The 9,590-nt window shown below is 48.1% G+C and overlaps 3 protein-coding genes across 3 annotated transcripts; 1 reads left to right on the top strand and 2 right to left on the bottom strand.

The window, feature by feature from the left end:
* The first annotated feature begins 202 nt into the window (after positions 1-202).
* On the top strand, positions 203-3,662 carry LOC124660423 (serine carboxypeptidase-like 27). The gene is made up of 9 exons (XM_047198234.1): positions 203-545; positions 673-768; positions 881-973; positions 1,151-1,236; positions 1,322-1,582; positions 2,415-2,542; positions 2,630-2,725; positions 3,104-3,209; positions 3,308-3,662. The coding sequence occupies exons 1-9, from the start codon at positions 203-205 to the stop codon at positions 3,449-3,451; spliced, it is 1,353 nt and encodes a 450-aa protein (XP_047054190.1). The 3' UTR covers positions 3,452-3,662.
* A 584-nt stretch (positions 3,663-4,246) lies between these two features.
* On the bottom strand, positions 4,247-4,890 carry LOC124660422 (uncharacterized protein At4g08330, chloroplastic-like). Its single transcript, XM_047198233.1, has 2 exons — positions 4,813-4,890; positions 4,247-4,699 (listed from the first exon to the last, which is right to left on the bottom strand). Exons 1-2 carry the CDS (start codon positions 4,866-4,868, stop codon positions 4,255-4,257), a joined length of 501 nt encoding a protein of 166 aa, XP_047054189.1. The 5' UTR covers positions 4,869-4,890; the 3' UTR covers positions 4,247-4,254.
* A 664-nt stretch (positions 4,891-5,554) lies between these two features.
* LOC124663031 lies at positions 5,555-8,940 on the bottom strand. Its single transcript, XM_047200792.1, has 3 exons — positions 8,603-8,940; positions 8,155-8,494; positions 5,555-5,696 (listed from the first exon to the last, which is right to left on the bottom strand). The coding sequence occupies exons 1-3, from the start codon at positions 8,938-8,940 to the stop codon at positions 5,631-5,633; spliced, it is 744 nt and encodes a 247-aa protein (XP_047056748.1). The 3' UTR covers positions 5,555-5,630.
* Between the last annotated feature and the right edge of the window lie 650 nt (positions 8,941-9,590).

Raw genomic sequence — 9,590 nt, 5'->3', positions numbered from 1 at the left:
ATTTCTTATAGCTCCTCTCCCGCTGTCAGTCTCCACTCTCCAGTGGCTGCGGCAGGCAGAAGAAGCTTTGCGTACTGAGCAAGCGCAAACAAGCTCAGCTCTCAGCTCAGGCTCCCACTACTATAGTGTGCCGCTGCGCGCGCAGGGGGCCAACAGCCGGTCCAGCTCCAGCCACTGGAGCTTGCTGCTCTGTCTGCCCCCAATGGCTCGCGAGCTCGCGGCTTTGCTGGCGCTGCTGCTGTCAGCGGCCGCCCTGGCCGACCAGGAGAGCGACCGGATCCGGCAGCTGCCCGGGCAGCCGCCCAATGTGGCCTTCTCGCAGTACTCCGGCTACGTCACGGTCAACCAGGCCCGCGGCCGCGCGCTCTTCTACTGGCTCGTCGAGGCGGAGCCGGCGGCCGGGCCCATCGCGCCGCTCGTCCTCTGGCTCAACGGCGGGCCCGGCTGCTCCTCCGTCGGCTACGGCGCGTCGGAGGAGGTCGGCCCGTTCCGCATCAGGCCGGACGGGAAGACGCTCTACCTCAACCCCAATTCCTGGAACAAGGGTGCGTCTTCTTCTTCAGCTCCAGCTTATCAGCAGCAGATAGGCTCCAGTCCAGTCAGTGTATCATCGGAAGTGGCCCAATTTTTCTTCAGTGTGAGTGAGTGTGTTAATGTTGCTTTTGGTTGCAGCGGCCAATTTGCTCTTCCTGGAGTCGCCGGCCGGAGTGGGCTTCTCCTACTCCAACACGTCGGTGGATCTGTACACCGCGGGGGATGCCAAGACAGGTAACTGCTCACTGATTCATGCACATTTCTGTGCAATGCTGTCCAGTGACACTGATTCTTCAGAATTCTGTTACCAACTTCCTGTCCTTGGAATTTTATTTTTGTCTTGTAGCACTGGATTCCTACGCTTTTCTCGTGAATTGGCTGGACAGATTCCCACAGTACAAGTACAGGGAGTTCTACATTGCTGGAGAGAGCTATGCAGGTATATATTGTATGCTATAAAGGCCTGTTTTAAATGCAAGAATTTTGCAAAATATTCTACATGAATTGGTGGAAAAAAAAACCTTGTTCCAAACGGGGGCCTGAGTTTTGAATTTGCTGTTCTGGCCTTTTTGCTAAAAGGAAGACTCAAGCTATTTGTCATGTGTGATATTTTCAGGCCATTATGTTCCGCAACTAGCCAAGATCATTTACGAAAAGAACAAGGGCATTCAGAACCCAATACTTAACCTCAAAGGATTCGTGGTGAATATTTGAAATCCCTGTTTTGATTGCACAAGTTTTATTATGTACCCTAGCCTCTGAAAACATACCATTCCTGATCATGAAGGTGGGGAATGCGGTTACGGATGACTACCACGACTATCTTGGCACATTTGAGTACTGGTGGAGCCATGGTCTGATCTCTGATAGCACTTACCACAACTTGAAGGCGACGTGCATTTTTGATTCCGCAACGCATCCTTCTCCTGAATGTGCCAAGAACCTGAACCTGGCTAGTGCCGAAGAAGGCAATATTGATCCTTACAGTCTCTATACAAAGCCCTGCAATAACACAGCCTCTCTCAAACTTGGCCTCGGAGGACGCTATGTAAGTATTTTATCTTCTAAATCTTGAAAACTGATCCTGCTGTAACTTTGTTAGTTCCAGTTGTTACATCAAAATTTAATGGTACATTATTATTGTAACTAGTTGCTTACAAGATCATTGGAGTATGTATTCTATGAGCAGGCAGCAGTACAATGTCGAACATAAAGTGCTGGTTAAACATCAGATTGTTAAGCATGGCACTGCTATGTTACTTTGAGACATGATTTCTTATAGTAAATGCATATAAACCTAGAGAAGATGAAACGGGGTAAACGGTCGAGATTGATTTACTATCACCCCAATGGTTCACCATTATTTCAGGCTGGATAATGAGCAAATAGTTCAGTCTCAACTCTCAAGGTGGTTAAGAAATAAAGTGTAAAATTGCTAGTGTTCTAGTAAATAGGAACCAAAATACAGAAAATCATTACAAATGAAGTAATGGGTGAAATACAATGTGTTCATGAAATTTACATTTTGGTGATGACTACTTTCAATCAGGTGGTTTTGCATTTTCTTTCAGAGGCTTCCGCTTGCGTGTTTGTACAGAGTGCATCCATGCACCTGTGGCAATTAACACTGCTTGAATTTGGGTATAATTGTATCAAGTATTTTACTTCAGATTGATACCTATGTTAAAATGAAAGATAACTAAATTTGCTACAGTAACTTGCATCACTCTCGAACTATTTGTTCCGTTTTTGGTTCTTATTTATCTGCCTAAAATTGCTATTTTCCACTTGATTGAATGGCTGAATGTATATAACTAGGTATTGTTCAATTTTATTGTTTAAATTTACTTTATATTTAAGCTTATGGTACTTTTTTACAGCCTTGGTTGTCTAGAGCTTATGATCCTTGCACCGAAAGATATTCAAATATTTACTACAATCTACCAGAAGTGCAGATGGCGTTACACGCTAACATTACTGGAATTCAATACCCTTGGCAAACTTGCAGGTTTTTATTATTTTGACTGAAAAATACATTTTAAAGTTCTTCCCTTTATTTTAAGCATATATTTACTCATTTATCTATTTGTTGCAGTGATATTGTCGGTCCGTACTGGGCGGATTCCCCCAAATCTATGCTTCCTATTTACCACGAGTTAATTGCAGCTGGTATGAAGATATGGGTTTTCAGGTTAGCGCCAGAAGGCCCAGCACTTGCTTATTTGAGAGCTCCTATATTTTGCATGACAGAGCCATCTACTAAGTTTTATTTGAGGATGTCTAGTACATGGTTTAGGCAGCTTAACATGGAGACTGTCTTGTTTCATCTTTATGTGTTATGTTCGACCCTAACTGCGGTATATTAGTTCCATCTTATATTGTTGTCGACCTATTGTACAAGTGAAGATCTTCTCCAAACATTTTTTGACTATTCCCCCTTCAGGGAAGGAAGAGGAATGAAAATTCCTCGTTACCAAATTCTGAAATAATTTCTGGTTGCTGCAAAATAATCTATTGTATGATCATGACCTAGGATAATGATTGACCATGCATTTTACTTTTTTCACAGTGGGGATACTGATGCAGTAGTTCCTGTAACTGCAACAAGATACTCGATAAGTGCTCTGAAGCTACCAACGCTGATGAATTGGTACCCTTGGTATGACCATGGAAAGGTCGGTTTACTAAAAGGCTTTATCACTAAATCGAGAAAATTCTGGCTGAGAAAGAACTGTTTCCAGTATGATATTGAGTACTCCTCTTTGTTTTGCAGGTTGGGGGTTGGAGTCAGGTTTACAAAGGACTAACCCTCGTCACCGTAGCAGGTGCAGGGCATGAGGTGCCTCTGCACCGGCCTCGACAAGCGTTAATAATATTCAGACATTTTTTGAAGGACACACCAATGCCACCTCAATAGCCACTAGAAGCAAAACGATAGCAAACCACGAAAGTCATATTCACTGTTTTTTTTTTTTTACATTCTTCTTCGTTTGATTTTATTATTACAACATGTTATTCAGTTATCCCTATTTGAATTGTATGTATGTTTCATAGCTAATAGGGAAACCTGGCAAGTGTACTGCAGCAGCTAAAGAGCTCCTTGTATATGATAATGATAGTGATTGTTTGAGCAGTGCAACTTTCCAGATTTACTAATTAACTGCACAGAAAGAGAATGACTGGCCTTTTGCATATCCAAGTTTTTGGATTAGTCGGATGGCGAGGACTCGCCATGACATCCGACTGACTAACTGAGGTACTAATTGCATGGACTTACCTGGAGTCCTGACTGCAAACCTTCAGACTGTGCTCCAAATTCCTAACTCCTAGCGAGTTGGCTGCATAGAAGAACTGATATTGTTAAGCACAACCATGGTTCATATTCGGATTTTTTTTTTCCCCTTTCAAGTCGGCTTATTAAATCAATGTCGAAAAAAACTGGAAATATATAGTTGTCCTATGTCCACCTAGAATTTCATGTCAGAAACTGGTGTCCATGGACAGGAAAAACCACACAGGAATTAAGCCATTGATACATAGTACTCAGTACAAGGTGATTCAAAACTGTAACCATGGTGAAACTTCACTACTAAACAGATCCAATTTACATGCATCTCTTCTAGTACAAACAGCCCAAAACAGAGGAACAAAATTCAGCAACAGTACTCGCGGTATACAGTATACACTGCCAGAGTCAATTGGCACCGCCGTATATGCTCGTCATAGGGAGAAGGGGACAGCGGTGAAATCGTCCGAGGAGGGCTGCAGCGCGCCGATCCTGATCACGTAGCTCCTCCGCCTCGACGCGCCGCTGTCAGCTGAGTTCGTGCGCAGGTCGTCGTCCGAGCCGCCGCTGCACGCGGAGAGACCGGCGGAGTCCTCACCGTCGTCCTGTTGTTGGTATGCGACGCCGATGCGGGCGCCGCACTTGCGGCAGAGCAGGCGGGACCTCCTCCTGAAGAGGCCCCATGACCATGACCAGGCGCGCCCCGGGCGGAAGTGGGGCGCGCAGGTGACCTCGTCGGCCAGCGTGAATCGGGCCTCGTCGACGGCGTGGAAGGCGACGACGCCCTTCCTGATCTGCTTGCCGTACTTGGAGTAGCCGATGGTGGCCGTGTCCCGCGCCGAGGAGCTCAGGTTCAGCGCGTAGCCGCAGTAGCCGCAGCTGCCAAGCCAGGGAGGAAGCACAACATATATATGAGTTCCCTGATGCAAAGATCGATCACAACAGGCAGGCGACGGGAACTGAAGAAGCGTCGGTGGAACTGGAGTTGGAACCTGTAGGTGACGTCCTGGACGGAGGAGTAGCTGTCGAGAGACTGGGACCTCACCATGGACGACGATCGGTCGGCGGCGCTCGAGAGCTTCTTCGCCGGGGCACGCACTTGGCCGATCAGAGTGGAGACGAATAGGGGCTCGTCAGGCAGGCGTGGGGAGAGTGGAGTGGAGCGAGTGGGGGACGGGGAGAAAAGGACTAAAAAGAGCGGTTGATTGTTCGGTGTCTAGTCAGGCAGTCGGAGACGGAGGAATTTGGGCAGTGTCCGGCGCCTCCCGTGTCGCCACCTCGCGCGTCGTGCGCTTTAATAAAGTCGTTAATTATTAATTGTGAGCAGCGGGTAGTAATTGCCAATCGGCATGGGTGCTGTGTTTGCTTGCTGTGACCAACAAAGCACCCAACGCTGTTGCGACGACGGCGGAGGCGTGTTGGTGTCGAGGGGAGCTGCACACAACCATCGTGCCAGCGGTGGTCGGCTGGTCGCGCTGGCCTAGCCTCCGTGTCCATGGCGGCCGCGCGCCATGTGGTGCCTCGCGGCGTGCACCAATCGACCGGCTGCCGCTGGGTACCGGAACGAACCTCGTTCCAGTTTTGGGCAGGCGCAGCCCAATTCGGCTTCGAGCAACAAAACAGACTGAAGAAGCAGCAGACTAACGAGATGTCAGACATACGTGGGTTGTAACTTGTACTCACATTACTGTATTACACTGTACTCATTAGAATACGTGGCTTATTATATTTACATACGGGCCATGTGGTCACGAACACGACCTGTGGGCGCGCCCGGTGCAGTCGACTCCAGCTTCGTGCCTGGGCCATCTCAGTCCTCGATCACAAAGGTTACACCATCCTGCTTCTCGAAATAGTGCGTGGTGTGATCCACAACCTGCGAATATTTGCGGAAGAAGCATCAGATTAGAACTGTAGCGCATCCAAATGACGGAAAAGCCTCAGATTAAGCCCAAGATTACAACGATTGCAACTCAACTAGCAACATCTAACTCAAGCCCAATACTGGTAGTGGAATTGTAAAGTAGCATATCTTTGCAAGCTTCACATCATCACATCCTGGAAGATTTGAGATACCAAGCAAACTTGGCAGATCAACTACATAGTCGAATCTTTTTAGCACGCAAAATTGTGTTTGGTCTAAATAAGATCGAGCTACTTTACAGATTAGGTGAGCACCAGTTCTATCAAAAAAACTGGACTCCATGAAGCCATCAACTCTACATACATTATTCAATCTAGGAGAGACAAGTTGGTTACCATCAGAATAGAACTGTACACTTCCAGTTGATCAACTACACGGTCGAATCTTTTTAGGCACATAATACTGAGTTTGGTCTAAATAAGATCAAGTTATTTTACAGATTAGGTGAGCACCAGTTCTATTAAAAAAAACTGGGCTCCATGTAGCTATCAACTCTACATACATTATTCAATCTAGGAGAGATAAGTTGGTTACCAATTCCAGCTGAACAATAATAATGCACTTGTACAAGAGTTTTATCAGGATTCCGACTCTGGATACACTAGCAGTTAAGTCAGGCTGAGCTCACAATAATAATTCACTTAAGACAAGATACCGCTCTACGCAGCAGTAGCATATGGACTAAGTGAAAGCTTTATAGACATGTAACAATTAAGAAACACAAACTGAAGTCAGAAATAAAAGAGAACCAAGTTCATTCACTAGATAGACAACATATCAAGGTTTCTGCTGAGGTGGTTGCCGATTCAGCTATGAGTTTTCACAACATACCAAGTTGATTCACTAGATAGACAACATACCAAGTTAATTCACTACTCAGCTGAAATACATATAGGAGTATGAGGGACTAAAGTTATGCACGGCAGCGCGAAACAGTAAAGTGATGCCTAAAAGACATGTAGACTGCTAAGTGAAATACTAGTATAAAATTACAAACTCATGATGAAGTGCCTGACATTCTATATTTGCTATAAGCCAATTAACTTAGGTTTGCAAAGTGTAAAAAATGCACAAAAAATGCAAACATCATGGCTTGGGAAGTGGTGAAAGAGCATGTTAAGATAAAGCTTGGGACACAGTGCTATGACGAATGGCTCACCATTGCCTTCCAACTGGGCTCAGCTCCAGTACTGTAAGATCCCAGCAGAAGATTGATGTGTTTTCTGTGGGCGTTCGGAAGAAGTGGACCAAATCTTCTTATTCTGTCCATTTGCTAGGACGGTTTGGGATGCAGTGAAAGAGCATGTTCAGATAGCTCAGAAGGGGTTCCTCTTCGGATATGAAACAGTGGATTTTCGAGTTCGTGGATAGAGTGTCTCCTATACAGGTGACCACAATGGTGGTCACGTGCTGGCACCAATTGGACACACAAGAAAAGATGCCAGAAACGGACATGACCGGCTGCAACCAGTGCGGATAGCTAGCAAGATCACGGCATTTGTGTACAACATAGTACGGTACTGCTTCAAAACCTCGGCAGCTAACAGGTGTGATTCCTCCTTCCGTCCACGTTGGACTCCACCACCTGCCGGTCTGGTTTGCAAGAACGCAGAAGCCGCTGTGTTCAAGGCCGATAATCGAATGGGCTTGGGTGTTGTGGTGCGTGACCACTCAGGTACCCTCACACAAGCTTGCAGAGAATGGATATATGGCATTATCTCCCCTGAACTTTCAGAGGCTACGCGGTTCGGAGAACTCTTGTGTTCACAAGGGATCATGGCTTCAGACACATTATACTGCCACCAGATTGTCTCTCCGACTCAGAAGATTTCAGCCCCAGCGAGGAATCGATCTCTTGTAGGCTCTGTGATGGGTGATATCAAACGTCTCGCCTCAGAGTTTTCTGTTTGTTCATTCAAACATGTTGGACGCAAGGTGAATGCGCGGCGCATACCTTTTTAGCTCGTAGTAGCGAGCCTTCTATTTGTAATACTATTTCTTTTGATGTTATTCCGGAGTGCATCGGGGAAATACTTTGTAATGATGTTGTTTAATCAATAAAGCGCCACAATTCTCTCTCAAAAAAAAATGCAAACATAATGAACTGTTTCACAAAACCTCATAGAAACTATTCTAGAAGAAACTCTTATCTTAGTGTTGTGGTTTTGAACTTTTAATGACATGTTACAATCAAATGCACGATGCACTACTGCTGCTAAAGATCACTACTGATGCCTCTGCTCGATGAAGCAATTGAGATTCTCAATCTTAATGACACTACATATATAGAATTTTATAACTTAATGACACTGCATAGCTCGACAAAATAACCTATAATCTACTAGATGCAACGATTATCTTCCAGAAGCGCTGACCGTATTGATGAATGGTTGAATAGCGTAGCACTCACATTGGTGTCGCTGAGCTCGAGGTTATAGAAATCCACGGCGTGTGCCTCGAACAGCGGCCCGGCGTGCCAGGTGCCCGTGTGCAGCTTGAGAAACTTCGGACCGGAGACCCGGAAGACGCAGACCTCGGCCGGATCGGGAGGCAGGTAGTAATGCCCAGCGCGCGACTGCACGGGGCTCCTGCCGCCGCTCTGCTCCGCCGCCCCGTCCACGATGGTAGGCTTGGCGACGCCGAGGTACCAGTCCTGGCCGCCGATGGAGCCCAGGCACTGCGTCACGCCGGCGTGGTGCGTGATTGTGGAGAACTTGAGCGGCTTGCTCTCCAGTCTCATGATGTAGAACCTGCCAAAGCGGAGGTCGCAATCTTCAGTTTAGCCCAGGTGGCAGAGGATTGGTTGGCTGGGGCTGGTTCGTGCGGAATCTAGAGAGGGTGGTTGTGGTGTGCGTGACCTGGGGATGCCGCGGCTGAGGTCGAGCTGGGCGTCGTGGGGGCCGAACTGGTCGCCGTCCGGGGAGGCGGCGATGACCTGCCCGAACGGCGCGAAGGACTCCGGCGTGGCCTCCACGGGCCGCAGCGTCACCACCGTCGGCTCGTCCCGCTTGGTGGCTTCCATCGTCCGCGGCGCCGACGAGGCGGCTTCGGCGCGCACGGCTACGGCTCTGCCGCCGCTCTTGCTGGTGGTGCGAGGAGGGAGAGGTGGAGGGGCGGGGGAAGGAGTGGTGGCCGTGCTGCGGCGGCTGGAATGGCCGAGGCTGCACGCGCGGCCCAGGCCCAGCGCCTGCTGCATCCCGCTCGCGTCCTCGTCGGCTCGGTCGGTCGCCTCGGGTCCGTATCGAAAACGGTTTTCTCGTAGCCTAGACTGAGAGGCCGACGGGGCGACGGGTGTCTGGTAGTGCTAAGAGCATCTCCATTGTCCAGTCACGTTCCTTAAAAAACCGTCCGGCACAAATAATTTGGAGCACGTTTGGGACCGTATCGGATAAAAAGAGATAAAAAATCTGTACAAAAAAGAGGCTCTTTCCAGCCGCGTCCCTCAAACAGCGTCCGGATGTATGCATTTTAATAGAAGGGACCACCCCATATGAGAAAAGTAGGTGAGAGAAAGTGTGGGGAAAGAGAATGGCATGTGGGGACTAGGAGCTGCATGCATGCATGTGAGCGTTGTTTTTGTGTCCCGCGTCCCCGGTAGAGACTCTATGCACAGAGTCTCTACCGGGGACGCCGGACATAAAATGAGGCGCTATTTAGCTTTGAGGGACGCGACTGGAACGCGATTTTCCCCATTTCTTGTCCGCCATCCCCCAAACGCCGTTTGGGGGACGCGACTGGAGATGCTCTAAGGGCGACCCATCCCGCGCCCGCGCGTCTTGATGGGTCCAGCCGGACAAAAAAGCGGCCCAACGCGGCGACGCACCGCAAATGCGGATGGCCGCGGTG

This window comes from Lolium rigidum, chromosome 6 (assembly GCF_022539505.1).
Source record: "Lolium rigidum isolate FL_2022 chromosome 6, APGP_CSIRO_Lrig_0.1, whole genome shotgun sequence".
NCBI classification, from domain to species: domain Eukaryota; kingdom Viridiplantae; phylum Streptophyta; class Magnoliopsida; order Poales; family Poaceae; genus Lolium; species Lolium rigidum.
This window is presented reverse-complemented; position numbering and strand designations above follow the sequence as displayed.

Excerpts from the sequence above, each read along its gene's own strand:
- LOC124663031 (XM_047200792.1), bottom strand. The coding sequence starts at position 8,940 with ATGCAGCAGGCGCTGGGCCTGGGCCGCGCGTGCAGCCTCGGCCATTCC. Across the intron at positions 8,495-8,602 it reads CTCAGCCGCGGCATCCCCAG|GTTCTACATCATGAGACTGG; the intron begins GTCACGCACACC and ends CCGCTTTGGCAG. Across the intron at positions 5,697-8,154 it reads TCGAGCTCAGCGACACCAAT|GTTGTGGATCACACCACGCA; the intron begins GTGAGTGCTACG and ends AAATATTCGCAG.
- LOC124660422 (XM_047198233.1), bottom strand. The coding sequence starts at position 4,868 with ATGGTGAGGTCCCAGTCTCTCGACAGCTACTCCTCCGTCCAGGACGTC. Across the intron at positions 4,700-4,812 it reads GTCCAGGACGTCACCTACAG|CTGCGGCTACTGCGGCTACG; the intron begins GTTCCAACTCCA and ends CTGGCTTGGCAG.
- LOC124660423 (XM_047198234.1), top strand. The coding sequence starts at position 203 with ATGGCTCGCGAGCTCGCGGCTTTGCTGGCGCTGCTGCTGTCAGCGGCC. Across the intron at positions 974-1,150 it reads TGCTGGAGAGAGCTATGCAG|GCCATTATGTTCCGCAACTA; the intron begins GTATATATTGTA and ends TGATATTTTCAG. Across the intron at positions 1,237-1,321 it reads TTAACCTCAAAGGATTCGTG|GTGGGGAATGCGGTTACGGA; the intron begins GTGAATATTTGA and ends CTGATCATGAAG.